The 22,432-nt window shown below is 36.2% G+C and overlaps 1 protein-coding gene across 1 annotated transcript in view; it reads left to right on the forward strand.

Annotated features, from left to right (window-relative positions):
* The window catches only part of srbd1 (S1 RNA binding domain 1), a 95,549-nt gene extending 75,307 nt beyond the window's left edge, over positions 1-20,242 (forward strand). Inside the window, exon 20 of the mRNA XM_055162793.1 lies at positions 20,145-20,242. Coding sequence (XP_055018768.1) covers positions 20,145-20,158 — 14 coding nt within the window. The 3' untranslated portion in view covers positions 20,159-20,242. The remainder of the gene's footprint in view (positions 1-20,144) is intronic.
* Positions 20,243-22,432: the final 2,190 nt, after the last annotated feature.

A 22,432-nucleotide genomic window follows, 5' to 3' on the forward strand; every position in this document is an offset into this window, starting at 1 on the left:
CTTGATTCATACATTTGTAAATATTGGCATACTGCACCACAATCAAATTAAGTTTGAGGACACTGAATAAGAATAGCTGCTTCTCGCTCTTGTCCTCTGCCTCTGAGTATGAACTGAGTCTTGTCTGTGGAGGAGAGGACGTGTAGTTTGGCGCACACTGAGTTTACATGTACAGGCCTGGGACAGTGACAGTGATACTCCCACAGCGCCTGTCACTCTCACAGCAGGACACACATACCACAACAGTCAATATGAGGGACTTTAAAAAACAATGAATAAGTTTTTATCCTCTGATGAAATACATTCTAATTAAACAACTCATTTGTGAAACTTTTGCTCAAACTTTTGTTGTTGAAATAACACCAAATAAACTTTTGATTTGTGTATAAATAGGCCAGTTGAATTATGTGCAAGCAAATTAGCTAATTTATTTTCTGTACATTCTAGATATCCAACACATATTGCTTTCCCAAGACCATGCAGTGTGGATTAACATAGATATTACAAAATGTGTGTTTCTTGCGTAATATTGACCCAAAACATCTCTCAGCTTTCATTAAGAACAGGCAGGTCATTCAGGTCATTGGACAACCAAATAAACTTCTAAATATTATACAATGTAAACCAAACTAAGGCCCCTTGCCTGGCCTGCTGGACCACATGCTTTTACAATGCCTTACAAAGACCTGGTGGTCTGGAACATATCCTGTCTCCAATGGGCGTGACTGACAGATGGATTAACCAATCAGAAAAACGCGTGGCTCATTCTGTCAAAACAATATGGCTATTTACATGTAACAAAAAACACTGTGGATTTCTGCAGAATCAACAAAGTTCTAAACTCTGCAAATTGGAGATAAAATAAGTTATGTACTTTGTTCTGAGTGACATGAGAATATGAATATAAGAGGAGATGTCTTCTACATTTGAGGGACAAGTGAAGTCCTACTAATTTCGCTAGGAGGACAATTATCTACCTCTAATAATAATTAAAATGTCAAACGTTTGTGATCGTAAGAAAAATCTAAGAATTTGCCCAATAATGTACAGATACATGACTATGCAAATTCAGTTAGCAAATCACTATACAGTACTAGAAGTTTGTTGTTGGTAGTTGGAAGAATAAAGAATGCATTTACTATATTTGAATTTTTAGCACATATCTATGAACAATAAGAGTATACTTATCTTTTACCTATCCCATTTCTGTATCCAGACCAGTGTGTGTTTTGAATATTCACATCCCATGTTTTCACTTTGTATTTTAGTTCAGGGTACTTAATGCTGAATGATTTGAGTTCAGTGATTCCTCCTTTACCAAGACAACACCTGTGATAGAAGACACCCCTCTTTCCTCCCTTCCCTCCCTTCCCTCCCTGAGACACATACAATTTAAATGAAGGCACTGACAGTCCAGTTAGATGACACTGTGGTCTCATTGACAGATTAACAATGCAACAACACACTATAGCCAGACGTATTTCCTAGAAAACATATGAACAGGCCCAAGTGCAATCCAGAGCGTACATCTCCTCTATACAATGACAAAACAAGGTGAAGCTGTGAGCTGCAGTGGGAGCCCCCTGATCCCCGATCCCCACAGATCAATGAAGTGTTAAGTGGTCTTTGAAAAGAACTAAGTGTTAACCTAGAACCGCTCAGGCATTAAGTCCACACACTGCCCAGTAGCACTCAAAGTCAAGGGCTACCATCGTGTTAACATAGATTTAGTCATCACAGGCTTGCAAATAAATCTGGAGACGTTGTCAAATTGCAGAAGAAAAACAACACATTTAAACAAATAATGGCTTATTTTCAAATTATTTATCTTTATTAATTATTTAGAAGTAAGTATTCTTTGTTTCAAATATTTTAACCAAGTGCATGTACTTTTACTTAATGGCCCATATTCGCTATTTTTTGATCTATGTTTCTGATCTATGTTATAGTTGTATTTTGTTTCATTCAGACATGTTTATCACACTAGTCCTCGATATTGAGACTGAGTTTTTCTCTCAAAAGGAAAACATTCTATTCAATACAGGAAGTGCTCCACTATGTTTTTAAACTTCATACTCCTTTACTAGAATCATTTGGATAATTTCAGCCCTGGAATTTTCCATCTCTACTGAACTAAAGGTTAAAAAAAAAAAAGTAACTGTTAACTTGAAAACTTTTTCTTCATGACCTCACAAGGTGGAACAGAGCATTTTGAGCTTTGGAGATGTAGACAGACTAACAATCCAGGATCACTCAAACATGTGTGAATGAAACAAAACACGACTCTGGGTATGTTTTTGATTTGTTGATTTTGATTATGAACATTATAACATGGCTTAAAAGTCTCAAGAGTCAATTTTGTGTAATAAAGGCCCTTTAATTATAGTTTTATGTTCTCATACAGGATAAATGGGGAGAATATATGACATCAGGAACAGCATCTGCCACAAAATCCAAATAAAAACAGAGTTATTAATATACAGTAACAATAGGATTATGTGCTTCTCCCCATCTGGTAAATAAATATTTGAGGTAAAATTAGATCTTTCTTGTACTTTGTTGCTGGTTAGACCTCCCCACCTCCATTGCCCCCATCTCTCAGTGTCCCACCCATAGCTTTGTTCACGCACACACAAACACACACACACACACACAGACAGGCTGAGTTTGGGGGCGAGCTAGCGAATTCCTCAGGGCGATCAGGTTTCGGGTTGCCGTGGCAACGGAGCACAGAGGCAGATCCATTAATCATTGAGAGCCGTTCACTCAGAGAGGAGGAGGTCAGACTGATTGCCGTGGATAAGGTATCATCCCAAACACACACACATTTGCACCAGTGAAGACGCTCCCTGAACTTAAATCTCATCTTCATCTTCACATTTAAACTCTAATTTAAACCCTAAAATACTATGTTTAACTGTGGAGGAGAATCTGTATAAGGTAGTCTAGATAAGTACAAATTACTCTTATTAGCACAACACACAATAACTGGCAAATCATTACTGAGATTTTAATACTTGTTGCAGGCCTGAAAAGTAATTCTAGAAAATGATTAATGGCAAGTTTAATAAGGGTAGTTCTCTTTTAGAAAAATCCTCTTAGTGAAGATAGTTAGAGGGCTCATATTACACTATTTTCTGATCTGTGTTATAATGTTTCCTCATCAAAAACATGGAGTTGTGTTTTGTTTAATCCGTGTTTAACATGAATTGCTCCTCTGTGTTTTTAAACTTCATACACCATCACTAAAATCACTTGGATAATTTCAGTACCTGGAATTGCTAATCTTTACTGAACAAAAGGTAAAAATGTGAACTCCTGGCATCACAAGGTGGAACAGAGCATTTTGGGGTTTAGATGTGTAGACAGACTAATAATAATTACTCAGACATGTGTGAATGAAGCAAAATACAACTCGAGGTATGTTTTTGAGGAGATAATTCTAACATGACTTAAAGCTCACAGGAGTCAATATTGCATAATATAGTAGGCTACTTTTAAATGATAACTTTAATAGTCCCAGATTTGAAAAAACTAACTTTATAATTATATACATTATATATACAATTATATACATGTAAAAAACTAACTTTATAATTATATACATTTTTATAAAGAATATAGTGAACAAACTCATAGCTTCACAACTCCCCAACTTCATGTGAACAAGAGACCCTAGTTCAATGTGACCACACAGACCATTGCGCAAACCTCACTGCTAAACATGATTAGTCAATACTGAAAACTCTGCCAGAATGGGGTCCAATATGGTCTGCTTTATTGCAAGGATCATTTTTGTTCCTATGTGTGTTGGGTTTCTTCATCTTTGTATTTGTGTGATACCTGAAACTAATAAATAAATAATGATTTAAGAATAAATCACTGGGAACATCTCGGGAGCAGATTGTCAGTGCACAGACTTGAAGTTGTAGCCACACTGCAATTTATCTTATTAACAATTGAATTATTAATATCTTAAATGGTCTTCAAAATTCTATTAGTAATCAGATAGGTGTGATATTGATAAGTCTTTGCTTTCCTTTCTCCACAAATGAATTGGGGTTAAGCTTGGACAATTGACATGGTGACCCTTTAAAACGGTGGATGCAGTGCTCATACTTCAGAGGCGTCTCTCCTCAGTATTGTGGCCATGGTCAGGCGGTTGCTGGTGTCATGTGACCTGCTGTGTGGAGCCCTGTGGATTAAGAGATTGGAGCAGTGCATTTATTTTTCAGGGACTTGGTTGAAACACTAAACCTGCACAGGTGTCTAGGAAAACTGAGAGAAAGGGAGACACAAGGAACCAAAGGCAGACAGGGGGGGTGATGGAGTGGAGGGAAAACTCATTATTTTAAAAAGTCCCCCAGTTAAAGCTCAGAATTGCGTTTAAAGGGCATGTACCTGAAAATTTTTCCACATATTTGGGCAAAATGTGTCTTGCCTTGGTACAAATATACTGTATAAACAGCTCTTGAAATTAAATTAAGTCCACTGTGTACTGTCTACATCTAATTATAAAGTATTTTACACATAGCATGCTAGTTGTCGTTAGTATTACCATGGTGGAAAATTCTGTTCTGGCCTCTAAAAGTTATGAAAAATGCTTATAAACTCATCACAATTAATAATTAGGATGCCAGGAAGTGAGGAATAACTTTCTACCACTGCAAACCATTTAGAATTAAATGTTCTATTTTAAATGTTTTAAGACAGTAATAACCGGGTAATCCACACCCTAAAGTTGATGTTTTCTGTGTGCTTTTGAAACTTGCATGCATGTGTTACTTCTTAGAAACTTCTTCCTACAGGTTATGATCAGTATAATAGGAGAAAATGTTTGAATGAAAATGAATGGGAACATAATACTTGTCAGGGCAGATAGCACAAAACACAACCCAAACGATTGCTACGATTGCTACGTTCATAGCTTAAAGTAACGCAAACATATCAAACTGATCACGATGACATGACAACAATAATGACTGTACAAATGTGAGAGCCCATTAAAGTGCAGTTGCTCTCTGCAGTACAGTGATGCAGGCCCATGTCTTCGTCCATCCTGCTGTAGCCCAGGTCCAGCTCAGATTTATGATGTCTCTGAAACCTGATGTAGATGGTCACAAATCAGTGTGACTATGAAGTATGCAGCCACATGAACACTGTACATACACACACTGTAGGGGCAGAGGACACATGAGACGCACAGCCCACTGTCCAGGTCACGCACACACACAATATACTGTGACATACATTATGAACTCGTATCCTCATTATAAATAGAAATTACTTAAGTGTTGCATTTGGTTATTTGTTTATTTATTTATTTATTTATTTATTGCAGCTCATATTTTTAAGCATTTGTACATTTAAAACACTTTTTGAGGATAATTCTGCTTTATGGTTTGCTTTAAATATTATCGTTTATAGTCTATATTTACTTCAGCAATATATCACACTTCAAAATGTGTTATCGTGACAGGCCTATACACACACATACGTGCACATGATAATTGCTTGCACACATACATGATACACTGTTACACACACATATTCAAGCACACGCACACATGATACACTACACATGAAATATTGGTGTAGCCACTGCTCCACTGAACTGACTCCCAAAGGTGCCCACTAAATTTACTGGTTCCTTAAGCCACTTCAAAAGCCCTCCATAACTTAGAGGCCAGACGATTTTATTGTTTCATGGAAGAAAGGATACTGAAGAAGAAGAAGTTAAGAAAAGGGAAGGGCTTAGTGATAAATGTAGTAAGGAAAATTTAAATCTTCTCTTGTCTCAGATAATTAAAATTCTTTTGCTTGTGCATACATATACACAGAGGTGATGTGACAACACATTCTTATTCCTTTGAACATTATATTACACAATTTCAGGTTATACAAACAAATGTGTATTACACAGCTTTAAATGATGCTAACAACCTTTACTAATTACTATATATTTGACTTGTGAAAACATAGATCCTGCTTGTTTTGTCCATTCCTTATTTGGTCCCTGAACCAGAACTTTATCAGTAATCAAATCCTTGTTTGAAGCAGGACCTCAGGTAAACTCACACACTCACTGATACGCTAGATGCCACTTTGTATTTTGCAAACGGAGCTCCTCGGCAGGTGGTCGTCCAAATGTTATCTGTCTGACCTCTGTCCGCACACACACTCTCACAGGCACTCGTAATAAGTGAGTGAGCAGTATCTGTGTGACAAGGCGACAGCCTTAGACAAATCAGAGCTCTGGAAGGACGCTTTGATTTGAGTTACAGGTGGTTTTACAAACTTTTTATCAATTTGTTACAATGCATGTATAATAGGATGCCACATTTATTCACGCTTATTGAAACTAAAATTCATTTGAATTTATAATTATGCTGCTGTATTTTGAGTTATCGTACTACTGTAATATGAAATAACTTTTATACGCTGGACATGATGTTCCGTATGATGATTTAAATGTATTTCATATAATGCATTTTGTCTAATTTATTTACTCTCTATGTCATGCTCCATTTTTTGTATTTTCAATGTTTAATTAAAAGAGAAAAAAAAAACGCAAAACAGTGTCACTTTAAGATTGCACTGATTAGCCACTTTTCATCCTGGTTATGTGGTTACCTTCCTCACTAATGTCAGCCCCATCTGCTCTGCGGCTACAGGCATACCTCCCCTCCTGAAGTCAGTGGTCCTCACAGATTGTCCCTTGTTTGCACACACCTCTTGTTGTGTGTGTGGAATCTCCAGCCCACCAAGTCAGACGAGCACAGATGGGACGAAGGATCAGATTCTTGATTAAAAATGATGCTGGATTCCTTTCTGTGCTGCTCCCATATGTTCTACCTTAGACTTAAACTTACTTAGACTGAGACAAATTTTATTGAATCACAAAGGAAATTATCTGGACACAGTAACTCACACTTCCCATTATATTATAATAAAAATATAAATGGTTTAAATTCTGAATAAGAAGCAAAAATATTGAGAGAGTGGTGTCAAAAAAGGCATAATTAAAAATGTATTTGTACAAGTAAAAAAATAAAATCCAATAGAAATAAGTACTAAAAATATCTCAGCAATATACAAGAAGTCATAAGTACCTGCTCAAATGCCTGGTCCAACACTCAACTGGGCTCCTGCGTCGTGAACATGTTGACATAATCCAGATATCCTCCACATACGGCGAGCAGCAGCAGGAGCAGTGGAAGGTGCCCACTTATTCTATGCAATTAACCTTTAATTAAGCAGGCAGAGGCAGAGGTGAGGTGCAGGGAGTAACAGAGCAACAATGCGCTGTCTGTTCATGTTTTCAGTGTCATAGACTTGAGCCAAAACCGCCTGATGATAGATGTATCTGGCTTGGACTATTTCACTGCTTTTCAGAACCAAACAATATTTCTTTTTAAGAGCGGCTCTGAGGCATCATTGACCAAAGTGGATGGCCAAACACTCTGTCCATACATGCAGGACTTTGGCGGCTGATAGCAGTGGATTTCTGTCTGTTTGTGTGCTTTACGTCCCAATAGAATCAATTTAAATATTTTCGGTGGCCCGTGATTATCCCACCGCCAAGGTTGAGTCTACAGCACATTCAGAGTTAACCTTCGAGCATGTTCTACCTGTTCCAATATCCTCACCCAGCCTCGGGCCAAAGCGTCCACTTTGTACATGATGTTATTTTATTAGTTTCTCACTGAGGGCCCCTTAAGCATTTAGAACATGTGTAAGTTTCCTAGTAAAACATAACAGAAACAACAGGTTTAATACCATTACATCTATGCAAACACTTGTATAAGACTATAACCTTGTGAGTTTTAATACATTATACATGATTTGTTATTTAACTATGCTTTAAGGTCCTATATTACACAACAGTGACGTTTGTGAGCGTTAAGCCATGTTATAATGACGTTACCTCCTCAAAAACATGGAGTTGTGTTTTGTTTCATTCACACACGTTTAAGTGAGTCTGAATTATTAGTCTGTCTATATCTTCAAAGAATTCAAAATGCTCTGTTTTAACTGGTGATGTCATGAAGTGGTAGTTTTGACATTAACAGCTAATGTTGAAATCTTCCAAATGATTCTAGTGAAGGTGTATGGCATTTAAAAACACAGTGGAGCACTTCCTGTATTACCACAAGACATCACAAGGTGGAACAGGGTATTTTCTTTCTGAGAGAAGAACTCAACCTCAATATGCAGGATTTTTGTGTTAAACTTGTGTGAGTGAAACAATCCAGATATGTTTTTGACAAGGAAACAACATTTTAACATAGATCAGAAAATAGATGGGCTCTTAAAAGGACATATTCTACAGGCTTGTTGACAAGTGTACATACATAATAGATATCTCTAATGTCTATTAAAGATGCGCTGTGTAACTTTTTAGGTGCAGGGAACAGCAGCTTTTGTTTTGTCTGAAAGGTTCCTTAGTTTAGCTTTTAATGTCCCTATCTCTTTTAATATTTATTCATTTTCCTGCAAACAGTGAATCAATAAGTGAGACGACAGCTCCATTTTGTATTTCAGTTTGTTTTATTTATACTCAAACTGATTTTTAGAGACCTTGTGAAATGTATATCATAACAGTGTGTATCAATTTATGTGGACTGGAGTATGTCCAAAACGGGTCGCTGGACTAGATTTATTCTGTAAAACTTTTATGTTTTTTCTTTTTTCTTGAGACTTTGAAATCAATTTGAGTTGTGCTGACACACCGCATACCTCTTCATAACTTACGGTCTGGCAGGTACAGGATCTGGTCTCTTCCTGTCATATGCATCTTGAGCTTCTCTTGTCCAGTGCTCCTATGGCTTTTTATTTATGTGCACCGTTAACTCACAGCTCTCTGGTTAAGAGCTTGAGCAGCAGGTGAAGTTGGAGAACCATACCCCGGCCACGATACCACATTACAACACATAAACTTACAAGGATGAAAAATAGTTCAGGTTTAGCTTGGGGGGGTTAAAGATTACAACGCGTGTAGATTGATTCCAGACTCGGGTTTCAAACTTTTTGGAAAGCGTGCACGCCCAAACATTTTTCTTCCCATTTTTTTTTTTTACTTACAAGTCTCTTGGGACATAAAAATGCTCTAACCTGCAACACCAGGAGATAACACAATGCAAATAAAAACAATACAAGACAATGGACAACAAGAAAACGGATCCCACACCAGCACGCACAATGCTGTTTCTATTGCTCTGCTCGTCAGCCTGCCATTCTTCTTTGTCGTTTCAGTTACACTACGCTATAGAGTCCATTTTCTCTTCCTCATTCTGACATTGAGCCTCATCCCCGGGGTTACCGAGCATCTGAAAAAGCCTTTATTGTATCAGTGTTGCTTTTGATTACAAGAAGATCTCACTTTACTTCAGCGTTCGGTGGTGTAGCTCTTCGGGTTACCAACTGTCCCAGCTGTGTGCAAATATACACGCATGCAAAGATATGTAAAGATTGTAGCACGCATGTTGTTTATCCCAAGTCCTGCTTCAGTTCTGTCCCAGTATTTCCTTTCATTTCACCTTGAGTTTTTGGGCACTGTTGGGGCTGCACTGCAAAAAGGGATGTATCATGTTTAGAGCATTTGGTTCGTTGGGTTTAGGAGGTATTATTTTGCACATAGTCTGAGAAATACTTGATCTTATAACAACTATGTCTAGATACCAAAAGAAAGTTAGAAATGTACATGTTTAAAGGTTCTATATTACACAAAACTGACTCATGTGAGCTTTAACCCATGGTATAATTTTGTTATCTCTTCAAAAAAATACCTGGAGTTGTTGTTGTTTTGCATCATTCACACGTTTGAATCATTTTGCATTATTATGTTTATGTTTGTCTACATCTCCGAAGTGATTGCGATTTCACGAAGGAATAGTTTTCAAGTTAACAGCTGTCTTTTACCATTTGTTCAATAGAGATATGCAGTTCCAAGGTGGAGTAGTAGTAGTCAAATGATTGTAGTGAAGGTGCATGGAGTTTAAAAACACAGTGGAACACTTCCACATGATATCCAATATGCAAGGTTTGCGTGTTAAACATGTGAGAATGAAACAAAACACAACTCTAGGCCTGTTTTTGATGAAGAAACAAGATAAAAAAAATAATGTAATATGGGCCCTTTAAGGTAAACTCAGGGTGTATTTTACTGCAACCATACCACCTTGAGATGTCTGATCTTGTCTGATCTCGGATGCTCGGCAAGGTTGGGCCTGGTTAATAGTGAAATGGGAGACTGCTTGAAATAACTGACAACGCCGTGGGGAGGCAGTGACTCTAGTTCATACTACCGTTGTGTCCTTAGGCAAGACACTTTACCTACATTGCCAATATGAATGAGTTGTGTGCGTGAGTGTTGGGAGAGGCAATTGGCGCAGATCGATAGCCCTGTCTCTGTCAGTTCTATACGCAAGTATAAATTTGAGGTATCTGTATTTACTTCAGTCGATTTAACAGGACTGAAAATTACAAGTATTTTTGATTATTGTTTGAGACGTGCTGAAAAACCAGAGTTTTATTTTTAACCCATTTGTAGTTTGAGCAAATAAAAATATACAAATTAATTCATTTTGGAGATACTGGGAACACATATCTAGATCAAAATCACTACATTTCAAACTTTATTAAATCTTTAAGTACATTTTTAAACATATACTTTAATACTTTAACATAAGAAGATTTTTTTATGTGATACATTTACTTGAGGTTTTTTTGTTTAGTTTTTTTTTGCCTTGGTATCTTTACTTAAGAACAAAATTGAGTTCCTCTTCTGTCAGTGGCATGGAGTGATTGAATAATGTATTGTAAAGCACTATGTATTTTGAAAGGCACTGCAAAATCCTGTGCTTTAGGCGTTTACACATGTGTAGTCACTACTTCAGTTATTTAACCATTATTTTACCAGTGTCATTTAAACATGTAGATGTAGTGAAACACTGTGTCTCTATATTATCAGTGAAATCAATGTTGACATGTGTTATCAGTCACTCATCACTCAAGTCCATGGTAGCTGAGGATAGGCCTGTCACAATAATTACTATCAATGTATCACTCAGTATATGATCGATAGAGCAATATATTTTGTTGCTCAATATTTACCATGTGTCCATTTTGTTTGCAATTTTAGTTTGAAAATGATTAGGGTTATTTCTGATGTAACATGAAGGAATCTGAACTTTACAGGGTTGAAAAAGTAACTTCCAGGGCCAGTTATTGCTTCATTCTGCTTTTTATTTGCTGCCGCTCAGGCCTTTTAATGTTACTGTATATGTAAACATGTGCTTACTGGATAATCCTGCTTCATTGTTTTTGTGTCAGCGCCATTTAGTAGTTTTTGTTTAGTAGCCACTGTTGCTGTTGTTCTCTTTAAATTGATGCCAACAAAATAACAGCATGAGCAATAAACAAACAAACAAACAAATAAATAAACACATAAATAAATAGATAAATAAATAAATACATAAATAAAAGTTTCAATAGTATTAATTTTGCTTCAAAATCTGTGATTGTGGCAGGCCAAAAAATAAAAGTATGGTCAACACTAACAAGTGTACAACAGGTACACTTGTACAAGTACAACAACAAGTACAAGAATAAGTCTGTGTATTTTCATTTCCATACTCACTGCATGATAAAACTACGGATGCATCGATCTGATACTGATATTGGACATCAGCACCAATAATGAAAAATTTGGTAGATCAGATATCAGCTTACATATCATGGTCTGGACATATAAATTGATTTAATACGACTATTTACTGTTCATAATTGGCCCAGAAAGTTTCATAATATTTGAACTTTTAGTTATAAGAATCTATTCTATAGTTTCTTGAGGGATACATTACAGCTACATAACACATTTTCATCAGTTTTGTCTTATTTTATTGTCTCTTCTCTGGTATTGGTTGATAGCGGGCATCAGCAGATACTTAAAACTATAATATCAAAATTGGTATTGGAACTGAGAAAGCAGAATCGGTGGATCTCTATACACACACCCACATGTGAAAATATTATATTGTATCTGAGGGACCACTGAGGTGCCAGAGGTCGCTGCTCTCTCCAGTCACACAGACAGCACCAATCTGATGTTTTCTGCCAAACACAACGGTGAAATTTATACTCCTGCAATGTCAACATCTCTGCGCAGCGTTGTGGCTTAGAGGAAGGCCTACCCGGAGTATGGAGACGAGATCCTGTATCACTTCCTGTTCTCTGAGCCTCGTCTCTCTGACCTTGGTCATGATACGCCTCCTGCTTCTCACTATCCTGCTGGACGGCACTTTTTGGATGCAGTTTAAATATCTGTCTGGGCCTGCCTCTCTTCTCTGTTACTTTTTTCTTCCTCACGCTTGCAAGTCGAGCAAATGGAAAGCAGATAGTTTTGAAATAAAATAATAAGCTTTTTGATTGAAACAGGTTCGTCATAACATTTTCAGCTTCCTAAAAGATACATAATAAAAATTTGTTCCGTTTTAAATTGGAAAATTACTATGTACATTGGCATTGTACTCTCAAATTAAATATTGGCACAAGAGACCAGCTGACACATTTGTGGTTCAGTCTATCTCAAACCTTAGACTGATTTCCTTTTTTGTACTAGATTTTAGTGTTTCAATCAAAACAAAATATTTTAGGGGGAAAGGAATGGACATGGACACGTTTTTTGAACATCTTCACAGGACTGGACTTGACTGACAGTTAATGTCTGTTTGCCCAGTGCCGTGGTTTTTGTGTAGTTTTGTGTGTGTGATGAGTGTGGAGAGAGTGGTGGCTTGTGGGATTTTTTTTTTTTCTTTCTTTGTCCACAATTTAGGCATAACAGTAGTTCAATATAAAGTATAATATTCAGTATCAAGAGAAAATGTATTAATATTTGTTATGTATTTCTCTCTACTCTTAAGACTGTAGTCCATTGAGTGGCATTGATTTTACAAGTGGCATATTATCTGTATTCTGTAAGTAAACATAAAATGTAATCTCATATAATAAAATCATTGCACCGTCAGAGCTGTGGTTGTCATGAAAACTGTATCTTTAATTGGACTGTGTAAATAGTTCTGATTTCTCCGGGCATGTAAACTGTCTTCTTCTTCTTCTCTCGCACAGCCTGCCATTTGCTGTTCCCTGTGTTCCCCCCATAGGCCAGGTGCCAGTTCTCCTCTGCTCCCTCTGCACCCACTTGTGCCTGCGTGGTCAGGAGGGAGAGCTCTGTGTTTCTCTTGGAGCGGCCGTTCAAAAAGCTTTTCCTTCAGCCTGTCTATCCAAGACCAAAACTCACATTGCTTTTTTCCAACCAGAAGTGCTAGTTCTGGCCTCAGCTCAACCTCTACCCCTCCTTCCACACTCCCAACACCAAATAATTCATTTTGGAGATACTGCAGATTTATCCAAACAAACTTTGACATGGTGCGTTTAAATGGCGGTCTATACCAACAGGAAAGGTGAGATGTAGGTAAATGTAAACGCTCATTACATTAGCATCGACTGCTGGGCCTTGGCTGCTCTCTTAAAAGCCCTCCTCTGACCAAAGTTGAGCTTCTTCTAATTCCATACAGAGCTTTGGGAATTTATTCAATTACCCTAAATGATCACACAAGACATGGGCTCAGAATGTGCTGAGGTGCACAGGATAGGCTTTCATGGATATCTCAGAATCTCTCTAATTCATCAAAAGTGTGTGTGTGAAAATGTCAAAGTGGACCACAGTAAATTTTCTGCTGACTCCATTAAAACTCCAAAGGATACACACTAGGTAAACAGGAAAATAATTTAAGACACTCAGAGAGCGAGAGAGAGAGCTCTTATGGATGAACAGCACATTTCAGAAGATGTGGAGCAAGTGAAAGCATGACGTTTTCTCCTCACAAAATGACCAAAATCTAAAGTATGGCTTCAATCTTTCAAGTAAAATGAAAATGAAATTACACTCCCATATTCTGTTATTTTATTAATAAATTGTTGAATAACAGTTTATAATAACTACATGAACAAAGGCTTAATTCATAATGAACACTTTTTTTATGAAGTTTATTAAGAATGATTCAGTCTTAGTAACATCTTCATTAATACAGGACTACATTCATACCATACGCCATACAACTGTACAACAACTCACCCTTATGTAATAGACAACCCTATGTCCTGTCAATCACTATTTCATCTTTGCACTGTTTCTCCATACGACCTCTTCATAGAGATATATTTGTATTGCTATATTTCTTTTTACTATACTATATTACTATAATTATTACTATATCTTTCTATAATTTTATTTTTACTTGTATATGTATACACTCATAAAATTGTTGCTCTTTGTTATTATAATATATTGAGAAGTTTGAGCTACTGTAGAAAGTTTGTTTAAGTTAAGTTTAAGTCTAGCCCTAACCCCTCAACCTATTTTATTATAAGTATAACAAATTTCACAAAATTGGGAAAGTCTTGCCTTCCAACCTGAGTATTCTCTCTCTGAACTACTTTTATAGTAAAATAAAATCATTGTCAAATTCTGTATTTTTAACCTACAACAATATGTAATTATCTTATTTTCCACACATTGTTATTGTAACATATTGTGATGTGTGAGCTACTGTGTTCTAATAATTTCCCTTGTGGATCAATAAAGTTTGTCTAATTCTATGTCTAAGTCTACGTTTCAGATTGCTTCGTGGTGTCTGAATGCTCGTCTCCTGTGTGGCTCTCTAACCTGTGGTCCACACTGGAGCACAGAGGCGTGTGTTAATGAGACTGCAGCCGCTGCTCTGTCCCATCAGGGAATATAAAGTTTAACAGGCGTTTTGCTATCAGTGACCCTGAGGAGCAAACAGACTCACCGCTGGGACGGCCTAATTACAGCTCCACGTGGGTGTCTCTGCTCACTCTCTCTCACTCCGGCTCACTCTGTCTCACCAGGGTTTCAATGGAGACGCCTGTGCACACAGACAAACACAGAGTCAAGGCAGAGCTGATGGGAATGGTAGTGGTGGAAACTACATGCACATTAGAGTGTTTTCTGAATAGATTAATAGAGTAATTACAGAACAGCAGTGATGGAAGTAATATGCCGTTTTGTGACTTAAGTAAAAGAAGCTGGAGCAAAAAAAATACTCAAGTAAAAGTATTACATGACAAAATCTACTTAAGTAAAAGCATACAAATTTACTTAAAAAGCAAAAAGTAAAAGTATATTGCACAGAGTTTGAGGTCTAATAAAGATTCAAATGTAGGGATTTTAATAAAGATTTGTGATGAATTTTGTTCAACAGAAACAATTGAATCAATCATTTTAGTCTAGTTGTTTTTATTTGTATATTTTTATTTGCATAAAAGACAAAATTGTTAAAAATAAACCCTCAGCCTTTTCTTCAAGTCTCAATCTATACTACTATACTTTTCAGTCCTGTTTAAAAACTTAGTTAAGTAGAAAGTACAGCTACATTCTCTCTGATGTAGCCTATTAAAGTAAAAGTAAAAAGTATCCACTTTAAAATGTACTGAAGTAAACTACAGATACCTAAAATATATACAGTACTTTAATAATTTCACTTCATTGCAGAGCAGTATTTACACTCAAAACATTCCCAGAATCATGTAATTTACCTATAATAATGAAATATTAACGTTTTGGTTAACACTTTATAATAATTCCATTTATATGAACCTTAATAAAGCATGAACAAAGACTAGTTAATAATGAACAGATAGTTTATTAAGAATGATTCAGGCTATATAATAATTATGTATTTAGTATTTTAACTCCCAACCCTAACCCATTAATTAAACAGTAACTAAGCCTGAATTATTCTAAATAACTCAAGTTGTGCATGATGAATTAAATCACTGTTCAGGCTTTATTAAAACAAATAAAGGCATAGTTATTAAATTCAGTTCAATCTGTATTAAGAACACAAAATATCTAGTTCATATTTTCTAAAAGTAGCAAAAAATATGGACCGCAAATGTCTCCACAACTTAGAGGTGAATCTGCCAGAGTTAGTTATAATGTAATACCAGTGTTTTTTACTCAAGTAACAACTTTCCATTAGATCTTTTGTATTTAATGTTTACAGTAAGATTTTGCGAAGGTCCATCTCTGTTCGGAGGGCAGCCCAAACATATGTGCTCTTAAGACAGTTGTTAGGTTGAAGTGCAAGCTAGTTTATGTCAGCACTATAGTTGGCCTGCAGATTTATTGACGGTAAGCTAACACCACGCGATCTGCTTGTTCCAAAACTCCCCTTACTCCTCTCTCCCTCGCTTTATTATCCGCTTCTACAACATACAACGTCTTTCACACTGTGTGGACTCGTGTAACTGAATAGTCCGGGCTAGTCCTGTCTCTGACTCCAAGGACATGTGGTCCCAAAAGAAACCATTAGAAGTACCGCTGGTGGATTTACTCTCCCTTGTACACCACATTTGAGTTACATGTGCACCACGAGCCCCTTTAACGTGCTCTATAAAGTGAATTCTTGACATTTGTTAAGTTGCAGGGGGTTTGGAAAGATAGGAAGGTAAATTTTTCAGCCGAGACATAATGGTTCAAATGGGAGCGTAAAGATGAGGAAGGAAATGCTCTGTAAATTTGAGAACAGCTTTTTTTTTGTACTTTGACTTCGTACAATTGTCCAGAGGAGTACAAACCAGTGTACTCATTGGGGAGGACATGGTTGCAACCAGGGAAGGCTGTCTTGAATCTGGCTTGGAAAATAAAGTGATACTACAAATTATAATTATTTCATTTTTTTAAATTGATTTTAAAAATTTTTTACTGTTATTTAAGTGATTCAGAGTCTCTTTTTCAATAGAGACCTAGTCAAGATAGCCACCACAATCAATACAATACAGTAAAATCACAAAATATCCCATTATAAAACCATTTGCATCTCAAGAAATACACACACGTTTCAGTCACTGCACTTTTTACAATTGTCTAAAACTTGTTAAGCAACACCTTAGATTCTAATTGAAGATCTTTCTCTAACTGATTCCAAGACCATGGAGCTGCGTAGGAAAAGACAGATTTTTCCAATTCAGAGAGGAATCAAAGCACAGTGAAAAAGTAAATGTGAGGAGAAGTGAAGCCGGTAACTACCTGAGCTGAGATTAAGGTTCAGTAATAAAGATTACTAAATTATGCCGGAATTTTCCCCAGTATAAATAAATTTAATAGGAAAGAATCCATCAAATATGGAAGCATCAACCATATTTTCACGATCAAATATTAGATTATTTAATTAGACATTTGAAATCATCCCAGGGCATGCAAGGCTGGCAAACGAAGCCTATACCAGTATAAACCATGATTGCCAGTATCTTGAGTTCCTTTTCAGTAAATTCCCAACTTCAAAGTCAAACTGTAGAATGCTCACTATTTTTATGTGTGCTCTCGTAGCCGCGGAGGCCTTATAAACTGTGTGTTAGGGCTCCGGTATACATCCTATCTGCTCTATAGACGTCGTGTGTGGAGGGAACATTAGAACAGGTCAACTCTTTCTTTCTTTCTAATTTTGGTTTTTGTGAGTCTTAGTGGAGGAATGAACATCCTGATATTACTGGCCATTAGAGAGCTCACAGCATCAGTGTGTGTGTGTGGCTGTGTGTGTGTGTGCGTGTGTGTCTGAGTGTGTGTGTCTAAGCTGGTTTGTTTGGCTAAGTGAGGCAATTTTGGTCTTTAAGTATCTCGTGTCACTTCCAGTGAAAAGGGGCAAGTGATACAACCTCTCTATTCTGAGGACCGCACACTAAACTTACTGCACTGTGTCTGAATACTGCCATTGTCCAGGTGCACCTATACACAAAACACTATAAGGTAATATTCATATTTTTTTATGAACTCTTTATTGCAAACAAATTAAACAAGGGAAAATATTATTAATAAAATGTAGCGGCAACACATGAAATTATTGCTGAAATGTTAAATTGTCATAACTATTACAAACTTCTATTTCCTAACTGATATAGGTAGTGTAGTAATAGCAGTAGCAGTAGTAACAGCAGCAGCAGTAGTATTAGAAGTAGTAGTAGTAGTAGTAGTAGTAGTAAGTTGATTATATTAGAAATTGGGAAAATTAAAGTCTCATCTTTATTATAAAAAATATATATATATATATGTCTATAACTAATATTTCTAAACCTATAGGTGGCATAGTAATAGCAGTAGTTGTATTAGTATTAGTAGTAGTAATAGTAGTAGTAGGTTGATTATATTAGAAACTGGGGAAATTAAAGTCTCGTCTGTATTATAAACAAAAATATGTCTATAACTAATATTTCTAAACCTATATAGGTGGTATAGTAATAGTAGTAGTTGTCGTAGTATTATTAGTAGTAGCGGGAGCAGTAGTAGTAGTTGTAGTAGTAATAGTAGTAATAGTAGTAGTAGGTTGATTATATTAGAAATTGGGAAAAGTAAAGCCTCATCCTTATTATTTTAAAATAAATATATATACCGATATATAAATGTAAAATTTCAAATGTCCAACCATTCCCAATCCAATCTATATCTTTGCTTTTCTTTGCTGATACAGTCATTTTATTTCAACCAAGGACAACAGTCTCCCCCAACCTTCCAAAGACACTGCTAATCTTTTGCAGATGTGTATCTCCATTAATCAAATGCCTGGCGTGAAATGAGTAATGAAGTATTGTAACTCCAATCACAGTATTAAATTCCTCTAAATAGACTGAGTGACATGCCCGGAGACAGGAGCAGAACCTCTGACATGATCCCAGTCTGAGAGAGCCAGAGCGCAGACACGGGTCCAACCATGCAAATCACAGAGCAGCTTAATGCCCCACTCGAGTAAGACCTTACCTGATTGGCTCTTCGGGGTGGTCCTTTGATTAGGTCCAGGGTCCAGGGAGGAGATGTCTTTGATCTGCCATCGGAGAGGTCAGCCCCAGAGGTCAGGAAACACAGACACGCGCTGATGATGAAGAGTTTGAAGAGCAGCGCCCACAATGAGACGTGACACCTGATTTTACAGAGAGGAGGGAGAGCGTGATTGGGAGGAATGCATGAAAAGATTAGTTATTTCACCAAATGTCAACTGGATAGATCTTTGAAAATCCCACACAGATTCTATAGAGCTTTGAGTGGTCTATAAACATGGACATTTGGGAAGCAGATGTTTGTTATACCTTTACTGTTTGGCTGCCTAATAATGTCATAACAACATAATGAAATTCTAATTCATATACTCTACCACCTTTGAGTGAACATTATAGCTTTTTTACATTGTTTGTAAATGAGGCGCTTAATATCGGATACAATCTTTTATTATTCACCTTCCTTCTTTATACCTTAAAATGGAAATACAATTGTTTTAGTCATTTTCTGTGTATAAATAAAGATGTCATGCAGTTTTGTCACAAGTTTTGCTTATTTTTTTCCTGCTTGGAGCTGTCAATCTCCCATTCACTATACTAACTATATATATTAATTAAGATATTATTAAGATTTCATTTTCTACATTCCCTAAATAATTTTTATGTTTTCCTTCAAAAATAACAAATTCACGGCATCTAGCTGTCATTGCTCTAAGTTGTTTTTTGTTTTTTTTGTAGTCTATTAGACTTAAACTTAGACTTTAAACTTTAAACTTTATTGATCCACAAGTAAAATTACAGCTCACATATCACACAGAGAAAAATATAAATAGTAATAATAAATTCTAGATAAGTACCCAAAATAGCAAGAGATGGAAGTCAAATCAGGTATAATTATATAAATGTATATGTACAAGTCAAAATAAAATAATATATAGAAATAAAGTAATAAGATATCTCTCTCAGCTATATAAAAGAGGTTCTAAGTAGATGCAAAGATGAAATAATGATTGACAGGACATAGGGTTATCTGTTACATAAGGGTGAATTGTTGTACAGTTGTAGGGAGTATTATCTGTTACATAAGGGTGAGTTGTTGTACAGTTGTATGGAGTATTGTATGAATGTAATCCTGTATCTCTCACTGTTTGAGCATGTGTTGTTTGAGTTTTCCAGTGCTGTTTATTGCAGCTATTGTATTTTAAACAATAATTTTATTCTTGTAGTACTTCAAGATGTATTCTAAATAGTTGTAGTTGCTCTTTGTGTATTTATCCTCTTCTCTTCTTCAGTGAGTCGGTGCTAACATCCCTGTGTCCTCTGAGGATGATGAAGCCTGCACAGCTGCTGCTCTGAGCCTGGCCTGAGTTACGACTGGCTGCCGTCCTGTTGGCTTTTATCGATAATATTACTACGTTTGATGTAAATATGACCTGGACTGCAACAAGCCAGAGCTGCCCTCTTCATCACTCCCCCTCCTCTCCCTCACCTGTGTATGTGTGTATGTATTTGTACTTCAGGTCTAAGCACATATCACGTCAGCACCATTCCCAATCCGCTTGTCCGTGTGTGTGTGTTTGACATATTCACTTCCTGACCGGGGGATGACTCTGGATACAACCGTGCGACAGATGATGATGATGAAGAGCTTTGGTCCAGGCTTGGCGAAGAGATTACGCCCCAGTGAGTGCATGAAGCAGTTGTGTCTTTTTCTTGTATGCTGGCCTCTAGCTGGGTTGTAAATATTGTGTTTGCCGCTTGCACACACACAAATATGAATGTCAGGGGTTGGACTTCAGCTCAGGTTTTATCACTTCTATGGTGTTATGCTTTAAAATGCTGCATTACTAGAAGTTTCAGTTGCAATAACACAGCATGCAGTGATATGAATGTAAAAAGTAAAAGCATTTTAAGTGTATATAAGTTTCCCAGAGCACTCGTCTGATTGAACACTGACAAGAATATAGAACGTACACATTTTTATAATATGGACATTTATTTTTATTGACAAGTAACAAAATTGATACTCGCCTGTACTGACCTTCCCAGATTTTTTCAAACAAAATACTTAAATACAAATTAAATTTTCTAAACAAAATACATTAGCATATTCTGAATGAGTTTAAAGGTTATAGATCCTGAAAAACGATGTCACAGTATCATATTTAATGGTACACTGTGTAAGAAACTTCACAATTTAATTATTATTCACAATTATTGGCACCATGACTACACAACTGTTAACATTTAAATTAATTTATCACTTATATAGTATTGCTTAAGTATGAATACAGGAACTATAAGAAACCTATAAGATAATATTCATATTTTTGTCAGCTCTTCATTTCAAACAAATTAAACAAATACTATTAAAATATAGTGGCAATACGTGAAATTATTACTGAAATTTGAATTCTTATGTTGCAATTTTGTAATTAGTAAAGTCTGATTTTAGAATATGCTAAAGCAATTAGAGACAGATTTGGATATATATATATATATATATATATATATATATATATATATATATATATATATATATATATATATATGACATAAACTGCCATATAAAAGGTACTTTGCTGTACTGGAGTATAAATCAAATTCACCTTACGTATTATGAGCTCCTAAAATTGTCACGATTTTTATTTATTCATTTATTTTTGTTGTTGCTTTTACTATATTGTGATCTGAATAATCATAAATATCGATTAACTGAACAGTTTCTCCATCCCTGCTCCTGTTTCACTCGTGGTGCCCTGACCTCCAGTGTTAAAGTCTAGATTAGTACCTTGTCTGTTAACTCTTCTCTCTCACACACAGCTCTGACCTTTGACCTCTGCACACAGTTCTTCACACCACCATACAAATACATACTCATAAAAGCACATGGAAGCCCCTGCAGCTGCTCTACATTCACGCCATACTGCTTGCCCCGGTACACACAGGAAGCCAATGTGCTGTTTATTGGCCCACCGCTAAATATGCCAAATACTAAATCTACTATGACAAAGGCTTCATGAAATTATGCTGTCATTTGGAGGACTTCGCTGATTCGATATGTGAGAGTGGATTAGCCATCTGCTCAGCCATAATGATAGTATCTCCAGTCACTCATCACAAGTTTCTCCATAAAGAAAAGACAACATTCAAGGCGTCACTTTGTACATGAGATACATGAGGATTTTTCACTGGCTGCTAATTTGCTTCTGTGGATAGATTCCTGAAATATCTCCTGTTAAACTGGTGAGATAAGATCAGACGGTCAATAAACAATTTGGGATACTGCGTTATGACCCAGCAGTTGAATCAAATTTAGCCAGTGCAATAAAAGACTCAGTTTTGAAAAACTGACGACAAACTGAAAATGGGAAAATATAATAATAACTTTATAAGAAAACACCCTATATAATAATTTATTTAGTAGTATTTTTGTTACTTCATTTTAGACTATCACCACAGCAAGCGGTCTTATTTTAGAAATGGTAATTGCATATTAATCTGACAGATGTTTACACCAGATGCCCTCCCTAGTGCATTCATAGCTGTGGTATAATTTCACCTTTTTTACATTTCTCCT

Source organism: Boleophthalmus pectinirostris, unplaced genomic scaffold (assembly GCF_026225935.1).
Source record: "Boleophthalmus pectinirostris isolate CB_2022bp ecotype Guang Dong unplaced genomic scaffold, ASM2622593v1 HiC_scaffold_5, whole genome shotgun sequence".
NCBI lineage: Eukaryota > Metazoa > Chordata > Actinopteri > Gobiiformes > Gobiidae > Boleophthalmus > Boleophthalmus pectinirostris.